Source organism: Uloborus diversus, chromosome 8 (assembly GCF_026930045.1).
Source record: "Uloborus diversus isolate 005 chromosome 8, Udiv.v.3.1, whole genome shotgun sequence".
Classification (NCBI taxonomy): domain Eukaryota; kingdom Metazoa; phylum Arthropoda; class Arachnida; order Araneae; family Uloboridae; genus Uloborus; species Uloborus diversus.
In genome coordinates, this window is record NC_072738.1 from 51,957,919 (window position 1) to 51,976,189 (window position 18,271).

At 31.9% G+C, this 18,271-nt stretch overlaps 1 protein-coding gene across 1 annotated transcript in view; it reads left to right on the forward strand.

The window, feature by feature from the left end:
• Positions 1–17,841, forward strand: part of LOC129228363 (probable 39S ribosomal protein L45, mitochondrial) — a 21,438-nt gene extending 3,597 nt beyond the window's left edge. The window contains exons 2-6 of the mRNA XM_054863042.1: positions 4,369–4,513; positions 6,522–6,586; positions 11,888–12,039; positions 16,023–16,071; positions 17,368–17,841. Coding sequence (XP_054719017.1) covers positions 4,369–4,513; positions 6,522–6,586; positions 11,888–12,039; positions 16,023–16,071; positions 17,368–17,808 — 852 coding nt within the window. The 3' untranslated portion in view covers positions 17,809–17,841. The remainder of the gene's footprint in view (positions 1–4,368; positions 4,514–6,521; positions 6,587–11,887; positions 12,040–16,022; positions 16,072–17,367) is intronic.
• Positions 17,842–18,271: the final 430 nt, after the last annotated feature.

Here is an 18,271-nt window from a genome sequence, read left to right on the forward strand (position 1 = left end):
GCGAACTGTGAATGGAATAGCTGTTTTTTTTTCTTTTTTTTTGTACAATTTGGTCATATTATTGGATTTAAGAATTACTGATTAAACGACCTCTAAAAACGGAATACAGCTTCAAAAAAACAGGTCGGATGACCACCATAGAAATCTCGATTCCAATTAACAAGGAGAGGTTACGGTCTCGGAAATGCAGATCGGGATGAGATTTGGTAGATTAGTAGTATCCTTTAAGGGTACTCTCAGGGTAAAGTAATAAAGCGCACTAGCCATAAAATTCCGAGAAAACAACCTTTAAAGATTTACGCGCAACTTATAAACTAGTAGAGATTGTTCGTAAACAAGCGCCCGGTGGTCATGTGGGCAGCGCTCTGGGGTTCCATGCGGCCGATCCGAGTTCAACTCCACTGCAAGTTTCTTTTTTATTCATTTATCAAGTGACTGTTACAGCTTTGTGGAATTTGAATTGAAGATAATGCGAAATTTTTGAACACGTAAAGCACTTTAATAGAGAAAATGGAGATAAATTAAATCGATACAAGTTAAAATTTGAATTACAACGGCTACAAAATCACTGTAGAGCTTAATTTATAGATGATTTTTAACAATATAGTTGTTATTTATATACATACACCAGAATGATATTTATCATAAAAACATGGAAAACAAAAACTGTTTTGACATCTCGCACAATTTATAAAGGAAGATTGCTTACAGGAGCAACTGCTTTGTAAAAGAGTCGTTGGAACATACTTCATTTACATTCAGGAAAATTTCTCTTTTGTCAGAAAGTTTAGAAGTATACCAGGCATATATCGAATCATTTTATCAAAAATTGGCGATGACAGTTGATGATGGACAATTGATTGTATTTTATGCAGTCTTCACGGGTATTCATTTCTCTATTATTTTCAACGAGATACGCGCAATTTTGTATACGTTTTATTAAATTCTTTACCTGTCTATAAAAATGGACGCGAGAAATTGAACTTGATATGATTCTGATGCAATCAAATGATTTTCAGTAAGCAAGCTCTCGTAATAAACGACAGCATCTTTTAATCTCTGCTTCAACATTTCACTGTGCAATGAATTTTTATCCATTTTGTTAGCAGATTTTATTCGTTTCAGGGTTACTTCAATAACCGACCATTTCGATTCACAATATTTAAAAAACTCAAATCCTTTTTCACGGTACAGAATTTTCCAGTCTAATATACAGCACAGACGATAAATAAATTTAATGATGAAAACAAACATGAACATTGCAGACGATAATAGATGGAAAATAAAGAGTTGAATATTCAATGTAAAATACAGCAGACGAAAAATTTACAAAAAATTTACAAATGGGGCATTCCACGGTATTTTGGACATTATGTAGAGTCCGTAACGTGACCTTTTTTTGCCATAACTTTTTAATTTACCGTTAGATTTGCAAATTATTTTAATTTGAGCTGGTGTGTTGGTAGGAAAAGATCAAAATAAAATAATATGCTAATCAAACAGTAAATTAAAAAGTTATGGCAAAGAAGGTCACGTTACGGACTCTATATAAATGTCAAAAATACCTTGGAATGCCCCAAATAACAGAATCAAGGAGCAAAACCATTGCTCGATAAGTGCGGTTAGGGTTTTTAAAATTTGACTACTTGCTTATGTGCAATAACTAATATAATTCTTCTTACTCATCCACAAAGAAACTGATTATGCATTTATTGCAAAAATTATTTACTTCGTCAAAGTTTATAATATCTAAAAATGTGTAATCACTTGTTTGTGAGAATAGTAAATAGAAATTTAATGTACTATCACACATTAAAAATACATCATATTTTTAAAATTAAGTATTACCTACAAAGTCACTTTATAAATGAACAAAAAAGAAACTTGCAGTGGATTTGAACTCGGATCGGCCGCATGGAACCCCAGAGCGCTGCCCACATGACCACCGGGCGCTTGTTTACGAACAATCTCTACTAGCTTATAAGTTGCGCGTAAATCTTTAAAGACTTTTCTCGGAATTTTATGGCTAGTGCGCTTTATTACTTTACCCTGAGAGTACCCTTAAAGGATACTACTAATCTACCAAATTTCATCCCGATCTGAATTTCCGAGACCGTAACCTCTCCTTGTAAAAGTTCCATACTTGTGCATGTGCAATGCCATGAGAAAAAAAAAAACTTCTGAAATTTTTAAGTTTTTATTTTTGGAAAATAAATTAGCCTACCCAGCAAAATATCGTTTTTCAACGGACCATTAATTTATCACTCAAAAAAAAAAAAAAAAAAAACGGGGCAAGCCCCCCCTCCCCCCACCATTTTTAAAAGTGAATACTAACAGCACCCTCCTCTTCTCCCGTACGAGCAGCCTATGATCCCATTGTGTCAAAAGACATAGTAACCTTTTATACAACTCTGTCTTTTCACAGATTAATTTCGTTCACTTTGAACCCCCCCCCCCCGAAAAAAATTCCTGGCTACGGCCTTGGTGTGTGTGGGGGTGTATGTGTGTGTAGGCATATGTGTTTGTGTGTAGGTGTATGTGTGTATGTGTTTGTGTGTGTGTGTGTGTATGTGTGTGTATGTATGCGCGTGTGTGTAGGACATGGACGCAACCTGGAGACGACTTTCGCTATAGATGCAGCATCGTGAGGACCCGGTCGACGGTGATGGTGCGGAGGGTGGCGGTGGGAAAATAAAATCAGCTAACATCAAAAACAGTCAAATGAGAACAATAAGCAATCGTGATTGCTCAAAAAACTCTCACTTCCGAAATTCTTTGTTTTTACAAAATCTTGAGGGTTTCTTGTAGTTTTTAATTTTATATTTGCATGTAAATTTATTTTACAAAAAAAGTACAGTTATTTTATTCTAAAAGTTAATTCTTATCGATTCCAAGAACAATTCAAGCATATTCTGTAAACGTGCGTCCTTTATGTACTGAATTTCTGAAAATAGGTTGACTCTATGACTTTATAAAAATATGAAGGTGTTATTTTATGTAAGCTATTGTAAATATTTTTAGTAGGTATTTTGAAAAGCAAATTAATGTATGGTATTTTTGTATTGTTTATGTTTGGGATGTTTTGTCGAGACATTTTTACTTTTCATACATCAAAATTTGAACAACTAAGCGTTTTTTTTTTTTTTTTGTTTTTTTTGGCTGAAATAGTTATATTTTGGGGATGTTTTCTGCTTTAAACATCGCATATTCAATCGCTTTCCTCTTTTTTAGTAGAGTATGAGAATTGTTTTTGTTCGACGAAATGCATGTTGGAAAATTGTTTTTATTTCTATTGGTATTTATTTCTTTGGCGAGCTGTGATAGTGATTTGTTAATTTAAGCATTTTAAATACCTACTAATAATTTTTCTTTGTGTACAAAAACTTTCTAGTTTCTGGTATTTTTGAAGCAAATATTCGCGATGTTTTTTGCTGTGGTTTTATGTTGTTTATATATATATATATATTGTGTTCTGAAGTGCTTTGATTATGTTTTTTTATCTGAATTTTTTCTGTTGGCGCCAAAAAAGCATCGCTAAGAACAATGTATGACATCTGTCCTCATACATCATTTTCTTGGCGACGCTTTCTTGGCGCCAACAGAAAAAAGTCGCCAAGGGTGGGGTATATGACATTAGTTCCCTCCTTGTTGCAATAATTTTGGATTCCCCTGCTTTCAGTTTCAATGAACTATCAAGTGTTTTAACCATTTTGGTGAAAACTTTAAGCAAAATGCATTTTATTTTTTGTTTGTTTGGTGAAATATTTTAAATTGCAAAGAAATGTTTTTGGTTTTTAAAGAGTGTTTAGTCATTTTAGTTGAAGAATGTTTATTTTACATCGAGGAGAGGTGATGGATTTTTGCTTCTTCAGGAAACTGTTTTTATCTTTATCATTTTTTTTTAAATATCCTTTTGATTGTTTTATCCTTTTTCATATGAGGGGACGTTGCAGCGGAATTTTCCATTTGTTCTAGATGAATAGTTAGTTTTTTACACTTAATATTTGAGGACAAATTTTATCCTTAGAGTATGGCTGAAGGAATAAGCCATAGAATCTATGAAGATCTTTCAAGTACGCGAGAAATATTAGTTAATAAAACAGCTGCTCAGTGGGCATTAGATAAATCAAGTTGTAATAAATATACGCATTCTGAGACCAAGCAACTTAAAACATTTGCTTTTTACTTATTTTTTTTCAACAAAATGGTTCAAACACTTGGTAGTTCATTGAAATTTTTCAACTTTTCAATTTACAAATTTTGAACAGAACAACGTCTGTCGAGTCCTCTAGTGATTATTATAAAACTGAACTAAATCTGTTCAAAAATTATCTGTTCAAAAGCTATCATTAGTTTATTAATTTATAGGTTTTAAAGATCAAATTACCAGATTTTGATGAACAACGACGAGATGAAAAGTTATCTATTGAAGAAATGCGTAGCAAAATGAAAGAAAAGGGAATTGTTCCACATCGACAATGGAATGAAAAGCCTATGTATATGGGATGCACAGGTAATTTTATTTCATTGCTGAATTACTACATTTTAGGTACTATTGAATAAAAAATATTGCCACTAGCCTGACTTAACTTTTCTCTTTTTCTAATTATAGCATTAAAAATATATTTTTAAAAAATCATGTTTTTTCAATGATTATTATTTATGTTTCTATTTCACTTTTCCAGTCCACTTAAATGTCATTTTTTAATGTAAATGAATGGAAATGTATTTTGTAATGGGCAAAATGCAATTAAATTAATGAATGATGTCTGAGTACATGGAGAGAAAATCTTCAATCTAGTGTTTCCTCTTTGAAATTAATATATGTAACTTGTAACACACAAATACACAAATGTTTTAGTGTCAAAAGCTTGGCAAGATTTGAAATCTTGTCAAAACTTTCATAGAAAAACCCATCCAATGGAAAAACAAATACCTTGCAGTCATGTTCCCAAAGTAGTATTCTATGTTGTTACATCAGTTTGTGTATTGACATGGATTACGCTTTGCTGTCTAGACTATTTCGGTGTTAATATGAAAGTTTTTTTTTTTTTTTTTTTTGGCCTAACTTTGTATCATTTTAACTGTTTTTCTTTGAATAATTTCATCCCAAGTTTCATTTGCATGCTTTTCTTTTATCCCTGCATTTTAAGATATTGTCGCCTCAAAGCAACGGTGGAATATCTCACTGTTATTCCTGGGATTAGATGTCTTAGCTTTGCTCTGAGGCAACTATATATTCATACCTGAACTGCCATTGAGAAACTTCCCAAATAGTTAGACTCATGAGAAGTTCAGTGGCTTTACTTTGAAAATGAATAGATCATAAGCATTTTGCAAAAGAGAAATTAACTTTTTTTTTGTCAATCATTAAAAGTTTTATGTATAGAATGTTTTATGTATGTAAAAACTCGATCACTAAGTCTTATATCTCCAAGAAGGCTGCCACAAATGGTGGCTGAAAAGGCAAAATTCATGAGGCTACACCCAGGAAAATTCCAATCACAAGATGATGTTTTTTGAATTGGAGTTGGGTCAGGGCTTCCATGTCATAACTTAGCCATGAGATCCAACTGAAACCCTCGGCATCCTTGCACAAACTATATCCTTCCTTGTAACAGTTACTCCAATAACTAGCGCAGCCAAGGGAAACTGACCAGTGAGTGAACACACCTCAGTGAATAAGCAGGTTTTTCTTTTTTTTTAAATAGGGTTTCAATTTTTTCCCCCTTCAAATTACCAGTTGTAGCTTACTTCTGTATTAGCCTTTCTCAACCTTTTTTGATCCGCTGACTGGCAAAAACCATTTGGAAAATTTTCATGCACCGGTGAGGTGTTTTTTTTTTCAAGTCAATAATAATAACAATAATAAAATTCAGTTGCAGATAATTGAAAATTTTCGCCCCTCTTTTTACAATAAATAAATAAAACTGGACTTGGTATTAAAGAACTATCACAAAAAATATTTAGATTTGAAAGATATGTAATTATCGTAACAAATATAGCTAGGTATATAAATATTTGAGAACAATCATAGAAAACAATGAAAGTTCATCACAAAATTCACTTAAGGAAATTGTTGATTTTTTTAATATCGTGCAGTAAGTTAATTTTCTTACTGAGTTTCGAGCAAAAATCTCTGAGGACCGGTTAATTTTTTCCATGGACTGATGTTGGATCTCCGGTCGAGAACCGCTGTTCTATACTATTCCAATGAAGAACCTCTGGTAAAATGTGTTTGTCTACTGGTTACGAGTGTTCATTTACTAGATTGCTATACTTTTTAATTTCAATCCCCCCCCCCCAAAAAAAAAAAAATTACACAGTATCTTAAAAATTTCCCCAATTTTTAAAAAATAATTATATATATCGATTAAATGTTTTCCTGCCATGTGCCAAATGCTAGCAATGTCTTTAAAAATGAATTTGTGTGTAAGTATTCATTCACTTGTCTACCTACCCTACGTATAGTTAGTTCATCAATATAAAACTCTATGATAAAGATTAATTTTCCTTTTCAGGGGACATTTTTGATCCCTATGTTCCTCCTGAAGGTGACGGTAAAATTTCACCTGTTTCAAGCTCAGTAAGATTATTTTTTTCCCCTTTCTTTTATTTGCTTGAGTAAAAATTGAAATTTAATGCATAGTTAAATTAAATTATTTTGTATTAATTTATTTTTGCATATAATTTGGTTGTAAAATTCAATTCATCACTCAGTGCATTTTACAATTTTGCAACAGTCTTTGAAATATAAGATTCTTCCTCATTTGTCATCTTCTTTATGAATTTTGTACTATAAGAAATTTCTCTAATCATATTGAATCTTTAAAAGAAAAAAAAAAAGGACCAAATCATTTAGAATCAAAAATTAAAATTTTCTGGAGTAGATTTTATAAAAATATCTAGTTAGTGTTCTTCTATTACCTAGATTCTGAAGCAGGGGCGCCGACTTGGAAAATTGTTGGGGGGTCCGGATGTCACCAGAGTCTAAGAAGTATGTTAAAGCACAAAGCCCCCCCCCCCCCCCCAAAAATCAGATTTTTGTGCCTTGAAAATGCCAACTTACATATTTTTTAGGTATGTATTATTTATACAAACAAACAATATGTGACATGGCGTTTTCAAAGTAAAACAATCTAAAAATTGGTACACAAATTTTCTGCTTCAATTAGATCATGTCACTTGCCTTAAGTGAGGGACAATTTTACAGTTCCATTTTGTGGGGAGCCTTGAAGGGCCATAGCTAGGCTACGGCACTATACAAGGTAGTGCACTTGACTAGCATGGAAAGGAACTCCAAGTGGCACTGATTTATAACAACTATTGGGGGGAGGGTGCCATAACGGGGGCCTTGCCAGGAGAAATTTTCTAAAATTTGAGATAAAAAATAGTGAGTTTTAAAGTTTTTTAAGCATTTTAGAATCACATGATCAACATTAGAGCCTCAAAACCTCAACTCTTGGTAAATCGACACTCTGAGAAACTCGACAAGCCGACACATTTTTCGACTTTGAAAAAAAAAACACGCATGGTATTTTCGTAAAAAGCTAATTTAATTTACAGTAATAATTATGCTTTTAGTCTATTACAAAGCAGTGAATATAGAGCTCTGAAAAATTGAAATGATATTTAAATAAATCTAAACTATCATTAAAAGAATAAAGCATAAAAGATTGCTGTCGCACTTTGATTACTATAAGTGAAATAACTAATTTAAGCTTGCTTTGAATAAAGCTCAGAATTCATTAAATAAAAATAATGTCTCAAAATTAATGCTTTAATAGAGTTAAAAAAGTTAATACAGATTACTTTATTAACTCTAATAACTGAAGAAAACTATCACGTCTTCCACCACTCGTTTTCAATTAATCTGCTTACTACCGCAATAGTTATTTGTTTTAATTCATTACTGAATGTATTTTACAATGTAACTATCTTTAAACAAGGAAAGTAAAAAATACCAACATAATTTTGTGATTTTAGAAACCATAATATGACAAATAATGTTCTTAAATTATTGAGGGGGCTCTGCCCCGCAAAACAAACTATTGAGGGGGCTCGGGCCCCCTCAAGCCCTATGGAGTCGGCGCCACTGTTCTGAAGTTTTAACCCAAATACTGAATCCAAACTTTGCATGTGTTTCCTGGTTTTCTACTTAAACAAAATAATCAAACATCGCTACTTTGACAGAATCATCAAGTGTCTTAAGTGTCTCTAGATTCTGAAGCTCAGTTGTCTGAATTGATCCCACTGAAAGGCATGCCGATGCTTGCCTTTCTATTTTTACTGATAATAATAAAAAACTATTTAAAAAAAAATGTGTTTTAAATTAAGTTTTGGTTTAATCGACTGATTTGTAAAATCTCCCAGCTGTCTTAAGCAGGTATTTTATATGATAAGGAAGTAAAATGATTGCATTGATAAATCAATAATTTATTTACTTTTTCCTTTGCCAAAATGTTATTATTCACTATTCAAATTTAAAAAACTTTTGGATTTTTGTGGACATGGTTTTAACACTTAAAAAAAATCCTTTACTTTTATAATTATTTTTTAAAGGTTAATCGAAAAAAACAAAGTATCAAAAGTTATGTGCTGCTGTTTTGCTTGGAGTTTTTCTGTTTAACTTGTACACTTGAAAAATTTGATTCCCCCCCCCCCCCCCCCCCCCAAGAAACAAAACGGTTATTATACTAGGATTTTAACTCTTTAAGGACCATTACCTTTGTGGTAGAGTATAGAAGTTTGTGGTGCTAAAAATTGCAGTGTATTTTTTAAACAATATTTTTTTTATCCTACTATTTTTTTTCTGGTCTTATGTAATTCATAAACTATTGTATTTGATACTAGTGGTACCTGCACGGGTTTGCCCGTAATAGAAAAATTAAAAGGTCTTTTGGTTTGCCTGTATATTTACAAATAATGCATGGCGAATTTTCTCGCCAATTGGCTTGTTCCCATGTTACAGTTCCACGTTATGATAATTTCGTATCTCGCCAATTGGCTTGTGCCCATGTGACAGTTCCACGTTATGATAATTTTGTTCTTAAAGTTGGAATAGAAAAAGAACCACATCGAATTTTTGAAAAATCGCTTCGAGGTGGACACCCCCATGCTACAAACTAACTTTGTGCCAAATTTCATGAAAATCGGCCGAATGGTCTTGCCGCTATGAGCGTCACAGAGATCTAGACATCCTACAGACATCCAGACATCCTCCGGACATCCAGACAGAGAGACTTTCAGCTTTATTATTAGTAAAGAAGTAATAAAATAAATTTTGAACTTGTGGACGCATTTATCGCATAATGGTCCTTAAAGGTTAGGAATTTTTTATCTTTTGAAAATCTGGCCACAAATAAAGTGCATTGAAAAAATTGACTAATTTAAACTTCCACTGAACTGAATTTTCACAGTTAATAACTCACTTAATGAAAATCTTATTATTGGAAACTCACCAACATTGAGCTTGTGATTTGTTGAAAATTGCATGCAGTGTTTGAGATTTCAGTCCTTTTGCATCTTGTAAATGTTTCAATTATTTCAAAAGTTGGAAGCTATTTTAACATATGCTGCCTTAAAACTGCTTAATTTATTTTTTATTTTAGCAATTTATTTGTTTTTAACTTTGATTTAAGTTATTTAGCGATTGACCACAGCAGTCAGCACCGTTATTTGTCAAATCTGTAGCTTCAAATATTGGCATTTTTAAATCACATGTGGCTAAAATCGATACATTAGATGATTTTGTGCATATTAGAGAATCAAATATCAGTTTTTGTGTAAAGCGAACAAGCCTTGGGAAAGTATTTCATATATTTCCCGACAGTAAAATCTCACCAAAATTTTGGAAGATTTTGCTACTGATTGTTAGTCTTAAATTTTTAAATATTATCCGTTAGTTGTAGTTTTACATCAGTTGTAACAGATTGACTACAGCAGTTGTAGTCAATCTGATCCTTACTGCATGCTATTAAATATTGTTTTTGAAGCTTTTATAATGTGATGTAAAAGGTTTTGTCTTATGTTGAACCTTTTATATGAACAGGAACCCAATCAGCACTTATTTTATCAGTGTGAAAAAGTTTATGCTGTCAAATAAATCCTAACTAGTTATTGAAAAAGCTCATTTTTTCCTTCAAATTGCTTGGAAGAAATCTCCAATTTTGTGTACAAACCATGGCTGAAATTACTAATATCATTTGTCATCTAGGGAATAAAAATTTATTTCAAAACCAATTTTTGTTCTGTCTCTGGGGTCAGAATTATGAAGATATGTAGTTAACTTTCTGAAGTTTAAAATCAAAGCCTGAATCCAATTCTATGGAAAGGTTTTTCAACTTGTTTTTTTTTTTTTTTTTTGGTACATAATAATGCACAGCATGTAACAAAATTCAATATTAGTAAAACCAAGATTACTCCATTGTTTAGTAAAATCTTGAGATCTGTTGAGTTTTTTTTCCCTGTATAGAAGATACTGGATTTATTTTTATGACGGATTCCATGTAACTGCTTTTTTTTAATGAAAAGAACTAAAACATTGCCATAAAGTCGATCAACACTATCTGAAAAAATACTGATTTGTACATTTTGTGTACTGATTTCTTGAAAAAATAGGTGCTATTTAAGGATAGTTTATTAGAAGACAGATTTCAAACAGCACCACTAAACCACATACCATAAAATCACCTATTTTTGCGAGACTTTAATTTTAACATCTAAAGTTTAAGCCTCGTGAAATATTTTTCCGTGGTATATAATTTGCAAAATCTTCAGCTTGTGAAACCATCGATATCTTCAATTTCGCAAAAATAAGTGCTTTAACTGTAACTATTCATTTATTAGTTTAGGTGGTCATCAACAAAATAAAACATCCAAAAGGTTTTTTTTCCCTTTTGCTTTATAGTTGCAGTAAACTTTCGATTACCAGCAGAATTTGCTGGAGCTAAAGCTAAATAGTAGCTCACCATCTTTGTACCTTACCAACTTTAACACTTTTTAAAAATTTATATCTAATTCTTGCTGTACCAGTTGTTCATGTGTTACCTGCTAAAAACCTGGATCATTTGTTTCAAATTTAACCCACTTAGTAATACTACCATCTTCAATATTCCGAACTTCCCTCAACATCAGTTAATTTTGCTAAATTATGAATAAGAGCTTCTTTCTCCTTTTCACATTGTTTCCAAGTTCCAAAACAGTTTTTCTCAACCTCTTTGACCTATGGACCGGTTATTTATTTATTTTTTTTTTTCATCATTTCTTATCTATCTTTCTTTTTCTTTGCAAAAAAAAAAACATTGCATTCAAGGATCGAGTAAGATTTTTTTCCTTTTTCACAAAAAGTAATAATAAAATAAATTGATAAATAAAACTTGCTGCTAAAGAATTGTGACAAAGAATATTTAAATAATAAGATAAGTAATTGTTGTAAGAGTTATGCAGAAAAAGTAAACATTGCAAAAAAAAATCATAGAAAAATACGAAATCAATTACAAAATTCTAGTAAAAGATGTTGTACAGGATATTTGTTTTCTATTATTATGGTGGTTTTTTTTTTTTTTTTTTTTTTTTTTTTGTTTTAAGAAAAGAAATTTCTTTAACGTGGAAAAGCAAAAATCTCTGAGGACCAATGAAGTTTTATTTAGTTGTGTAAAAAGGGTCACAAACTATACTCTTACATTGTGGAAATAAGTTCCATCTACAGGATGAGAGATTTAAAAAAGCTTACGGGTAATCTGCAAATCGAATAACCCCTTGGGTGATGATCAGCAAGTTTTTTTAGTATATTTTAACATTAAAGAGATAAATAATAATTAGTTTCTGCATAAAATTATCTATGTTTTACATAAAAATATGTGATTTTCATAATCTTTTATTGCAGGGAGTGAAACAGTTATATGAAGGTGTTGGGAAAAAAGGGAAATCATATTTAGCTCTGCGAAAAATTCGTAACATAGATTATGAATTTGACGTGCCTACGGTTGCTGTAAAAGCTCAGGAGATTTATGTAGATGCTCACACAGCATTGGCCGAGTATGTTATTTTTTGCTGTAAATCTTATATAATTAAAAACTGAGCGTATCTATGTATGTCCAAGCTTCTTCTCCCGAACGCCAATGAACTGACCATCGAGCCAGGTATCGATGGATTCGTAACTTTCCTGTCTTCATGTTTGGCTATTTAACATAATCCTCTGATAATAATTAGCGGAGATATCATTTAAAAACTATTAATTATGACTCTTAGACTTCAAAATAAAATCCCTATTTTTCGAAGGCTTTCCTCCATTCAAATTATTATTCAGTGCTTCGTCTCAACTTTCCTTAACAATGATTTTATTAAAATTTGTAGCTGTAGCGTGAAGAAAATCGTTAAATGAAAGATTTGTTGCCGTTTTTTTCTTGAATATAAACAAAAAAAAATTGGGTTTTTGTTTTGAGGCTTTTCCTGCAATCGGGAGGGGGGGGGGTCAAAATTTTTACTTTTTGGGTATTTTTCCGCAATCTGCCGCAAAATTTTACCGATTTTTTTTTTTTTTTTTTTTGTTCAAGCCTGATTGTTGAACATGCGTCACTAGACATAACTATTATTTTCGAGGTGCACCGTGCAAAGCCATGCGGCGCAGCTAGTATATATTTAAAACCTGTTTGGCCATTATATGCTGCATTATATATCTGTACCTGGGAGGTAGTGGGTACTAAGAAACAAAAACGAAGCCAGAAGATGAGTCTGTAGCCGTTTGAGATGTTTTGTATAGCTGGATTGTCACTTATGGGCTTTTAAAATAAAAATTTGAGCGGCAAAATAGTGTTTTACAGTGCCAGCTCCTCTACATGTGCCTATATGCACATAAACCCCGATGAAAACTAAAAAAAAATTAATTAAAAATTGAAATAAAGGATGATCAATCAACAGCACTACCTCATCAATTTTTATAAATTTCAATGAGGACACTCCCCCCCCCCCCCCCCTCCAACGGCACCAGCGTGAGGGGTACGGCTATAACTAAAAAGTCTGAATCATCTCTCTGTTTATGGTTGCAAAAGCCTACTAGAAGCAGAGGGATAAATTCACTGCTGTTCAATATTCCAATCAAACAAATTTCTTGTACTCCTGATGAAAGATTTGCATGCTTGGTTACTTATCAAAATCTATTGATATTTGTCTTGTGGCAAAATTTAGCCTTCACGGGTGTGTGTTAACAGCACTAGCATGGTAAATGAATTCAGATAAGAAGATATCCTCTGAATCCCCACATTTTTTCCAAGTGTCACCGAAAATAATTTAGAATTGCAATTTTAGGCCATCAGTTTCAAAAAATTTCCAAGAGAGAGAGTCACATAACCACTTTTTCTGCCCTCATTCTACCAACATTATCATAAAACTTTATTCTAGGGGAAGAAGAGGACTATAATTTCAAGCTATTTCTGAGATCTGCACTGGGTGGGGGGGGGGGGAGGCAGCTAAAAACCACTACCTTGTTGTGCCTATGCTTTCCTCTCCCTGTCTAGAATCGTGGCTAGGCCCATGTTAGAATCCATGGTATATCCAGAAAGAAGAGTATTTTGGAATATTTCCCCTTCTGAAACTCTCAGATATCTTCTTGTGTTGTCCCTTGAAAAGGAATAAACTAACCGTATGGCCTCCGATTTTTTTTTCTAGCTATGCCATTGTTTAGGATGCATTTATTCTCTCCTTTTTCAGCTTTATTTTCATTTGTAAAAGTCATCAAAACACTATATTTGAGGTTCACTGGGCAAAGTGACAACAGACTAAAAGTTTCAAGTATTTTCTCAATTGAAAAAAGCATGATAAATGAGATATTTAAATCCAATAACAGGATTATTGGTTTGTTTGCCTAAAAAATAAAGGAATAAATAGATAAATAAAATAAAATTTTAAAATATTGATTATCCAAATAGTTTTTTGAACCTCCATTTAAATGACTTGTGCGCTGCCACTGGTGTTTTACGTGTTTGAATCGAGTAAATAAAAATTTGAGTAAGACAGTCGTTAAATACCCCCAAAAATGGACTAGTGCCCTTTAAATCCCTGGTATAGATATATAAATGAATTTTTAAAACTGAACCCATATTACAAATGTTATAATGTTAAAATTTTTTGAAAAGAATGGCATTTCCAATATCTTGGAAGGAAGTGAAAAACATGTTTTAAGAAATGTCTGCAAAAAGACTTAATAACAGGAATGATATTGAAAATGTTTTTTATGATAAATTTAAATGTAACTTTTATCAGCATTTCTGAAACATTGCAATAAAGTAAAATTGCCATAAAAAGCAGCAAGCCCCCCCCCCCCCCCCCCCTCCCGCTACTTTTTTAATGCAACTGACAAAAAGATTTTATGTACAGGGTTCGTACGGGTCATGGAAATCCTGGAAAGCCATGGGAAAAAAATAAACAAATTTCAGACCTGGAAAAGTCATGGAAAATTAATATTTTCATTAAAAGTCATGGAAATTTATTTTAAGTCATGGAAAAATGTCTTGGGCAATATACTGTAAAGAACAGTAGGGAACAGTAGTAGTAAAGAACATTGTAAAGAACAGTAGAAAATTAAAATTTTGAGTGATTCAACCGCATTGCATGTAAAAGCTATTAATGCTCGAAAATTGAACGATCTCAAAAACGAATCTGAGTTTAGGAATTCTATTGCATCCACTTCTGTAACACTTGCTCGCCTTTTTTTTGTAATGTAATTTTACTGCTGAAACATACCTAATTTTGAATTCACCATTTTTTTTAGAACTTATATGTTATATTTTGTAGTAGTGGGCTTAGCATGTTCTTGATTTTACCACGCCCACTCAAAAAGTGTAATTTAATTGCATCTGAGTTTATTTCAACCACTTGTAATGGTCAGAATTTATTTTAATTTGTTGAAAGCTTTAGAAAATGAAGACGTTAGTCAAGCGATAGAACATACAAATAGGGGAATTCTAATAATCAAACAGTGGTTCCCCTATGTGCAGCTCACAAATTTGATCCATGTGGCCAGCTGCAATATCTGGTTTAGAAAAATGAATTTATTGATAAACATGACTTTACTTCAATGAATGAAATTACTGTCAAGTTACATAGATGATTAGAAGCACTGTTGACACCAAATGGCAACATTGTTTTAAAATAAATTTACGATTGGAAACTTAGTAGTAACTCATTCCACTTTTGTCCCATTCATTACTATTTTGCCGTATTCATTAAATAATTATTAGACATTTAAACATCAATATATTGTATTCACTATATGTTTACTTAATTGAAGTTTATATGATAAAGACAAATAAGAATAGTTTGTTAGTTTCTGCAGTGTGCACTGATTTTTTTTAGTCAAGTAAGTGCTTTGATGAGGTAGTGTCATTCATGTAAAAGTTTTGCTAATGCCCACTTCCGAAAAAATTGTCAGGTTTGACATTAAATAGTACCATTCTCTTCGTTTAACAAGGTCATGAGCATTTTTATGAAGTCATGAAAAAATCTTGGAAAAGTCATGGAATTTTTTCATCTGAATTGAGTATGAACCCTGTTATGTAGTTTAAGACCAGTTGGTTAATTACAAAGATTTTCATTTGCCAAAATATTTCCTGGGATACTGGATGCAGCTTGAATTTAGATCGAGGAATCAGAAGAAAGTGAGGTAAATGTGGATGAATGTGGAACTCTTTATTTTCTGGGATGTTCTCTCACTATTGAATTATACAGAAATTTAAAAAAAACCTCCTATTTTGAATGTGTTTATCACACCAGATTTTTTTTTTTTTTTTTTCACACCACATAAAAATAAAATGCTGGTATTTTCTTATGAGATTTACAGCTTTTCATATTAATCATCTAAATAAGTTTATTTATCTTTTTCCTTCGGTTCAAATATTTTCAGCAGTAGGTTTTTTTTTTTTTTTTTTTTTTTTTTTTCAGTTAAGGAAATCATCACATATATAAATATAGAATGTATCTTTTCTATACTATGTTTTTTTTTTTAAATATTTCTTTCTTTCCAGGAAAAATGAAGAAAAACTACATGATTTAGCTACTGAGAAAGGTTTTCCTGTAAGTATTATAGAATGTATTTATGCATTTTTTAAAAAATCAATTTTTCATCATTATCATGTTATTTAGTACTTATTAAAGTTTTTTGTGCTTAATTTTAAAATCATACCTTTTTATGTTTCTGGCATTAAACTTTTCTCAACAAAAGTTAATTTTATTGCTTTATTGTGTGTTTGAAATTGTTACATATATTTTGTATAAGAGTAGTAATACTTTACTACTCCTATACTAAGCTTGAATTCAACTTTTTTGTAGTTAGAAGATTTTAATAAAACTATTAAAGTTCGTGAAAAAAAAATAATAATAATACAGTCAATTTTCAAGTTGCTTGAAATTTTAAAGAGTGTAGTTATAGTCTTTGAATTTTTGTCATTTCTAACCAGCATAAACCTTTTAAAAAATCTCTCAGGATGATCCAATTCGGGTTCTTTCCCAGGGAGGAACATAATAGTTTATTATTAACAATAACTTATAATAAAGCATTATCGCTAGTTATTGGTACAAGCCAATTTAATTACATTAACCATAACATATATGTATTGTGATGCGTATTGCAATAGCTTTATATTTGACAGAATTTGACATTGCTATTTCAACAGATGAATCATATTAATGATGTCACCTTTACTGTCCTTCACAAATAACACTGAAACCAGATTCCAAATAAGCAGCTCAGTATTGAGTGAACTAGATTGCAATTTGGCCTGAAATGAGATGAGCTTGAAAAAATCTGGTCTTAAAACAATTTTTGGTTTCTTGTGCTTTTTTTTTTCTCTCTCTAGAAGGAAAACACTTGTATTTTTTTTAAAGAAATTCCAATTATTTTTCACATAAGTTAAAAAAGATTCTGTCTGTCAGAAATTCCATTCCCAGGGTACAGGCCAAATGTGCCATACAATAAATTGCCAGGTCGGTATCTTGCAATATTATGCTGAAAAAACATTGAAATCCTGTTTTTATGCCGAAATGCGCCAAAAACCTTTTCAGGTAGCAATTAAAATAGCCTTAACAAATGTTGTTCAAATATTTTTATAAGACTAAGAGTTTTGATGCAGTTTCAAGAAAATAAATAATTGTAGAAAATTATGTATCATTATCTACCTGGTGTGAAGTTTTGTGTTTAAAGATAGTTAGAATTCTATTGTCTTTGCTTTCGTCATTTCTGAAGAGTCCATTTTAAAATTAATCTCACCAGTTTTTCATTTAGGCTTGTTTGTTCTCTTAATGAAATATAATTCCAACGCAAAATTCTAAATTTTATAATACTAAATACATAATACTTTTCCCTTATTCTAGGAAATGATGGAAAATGTCAAAAACAAAACTGTCGTATGGAAATTCCTACAATCTCTAGAGCCCTCGAGAGTTGTCCACATTCGGTGCAATGAAATAATGGACAAAAGTAACCTATTTGCTCAAGTTACAGTGAGATTTCATACACAGCAAATCCTTGCTGTCTATGATAGATTTGGTCGTCTTATGCTTGGTAGTGAGGAGACTCCTAAAGATGTCCTGGAATATGTTGTCTTTGAAAAACATTTGACAAATCCTTATGGAACTTGGAAGATTCATGCAAAGTTAATACCTGACTGGATGCCCCCCAAAGAGCCAATAGCCAGGACATACTCTCGCCCTGATATCGATGAAGAATTTCCCGAACCTCCTCCATCCCCTCCAGAGGAGGTCAAGGAGGAGTCTCAGAGTAAACAGATAGAATCTGGTGTAGCAACTGCCTAACTAATTGTATATTAATAAATTGTTTAAAGTTTTTGTTTGTAGTCGAACCTTATTTGTACTTTTGTTACACTCTAACTTGAATTGAATACCAAAAAAATTAATTGAGGGAGTGAAAAGCAAAAGGATGTAAGTAGACATTTTCAAGTTTTGAGTAAAACGCATTTATGTTCTGGTCCTAGGTAGACTTTCATTGAAACGTTTTTCTAAATCATGCTGCATAGCAGCACCTACCAAGGCTACTGGCCCAAAACTGCCTGTTGCTCCAAGACCGGGGAGAGGTTCACCTACCATTTGTACTGGTTAGCTCCAAATTTTTAGTTTTGGCACTTAACATCCCTTTGTTTCTCACTGCTTTGCTTCTCAATGTTAGTAGATGCAATATTTTTAACCATAATTTAATTGTATGTGTGAGTGTTATTCATAGTTTTTTAGCTATTGTATTACAGTAGAATCATTTTTTCCC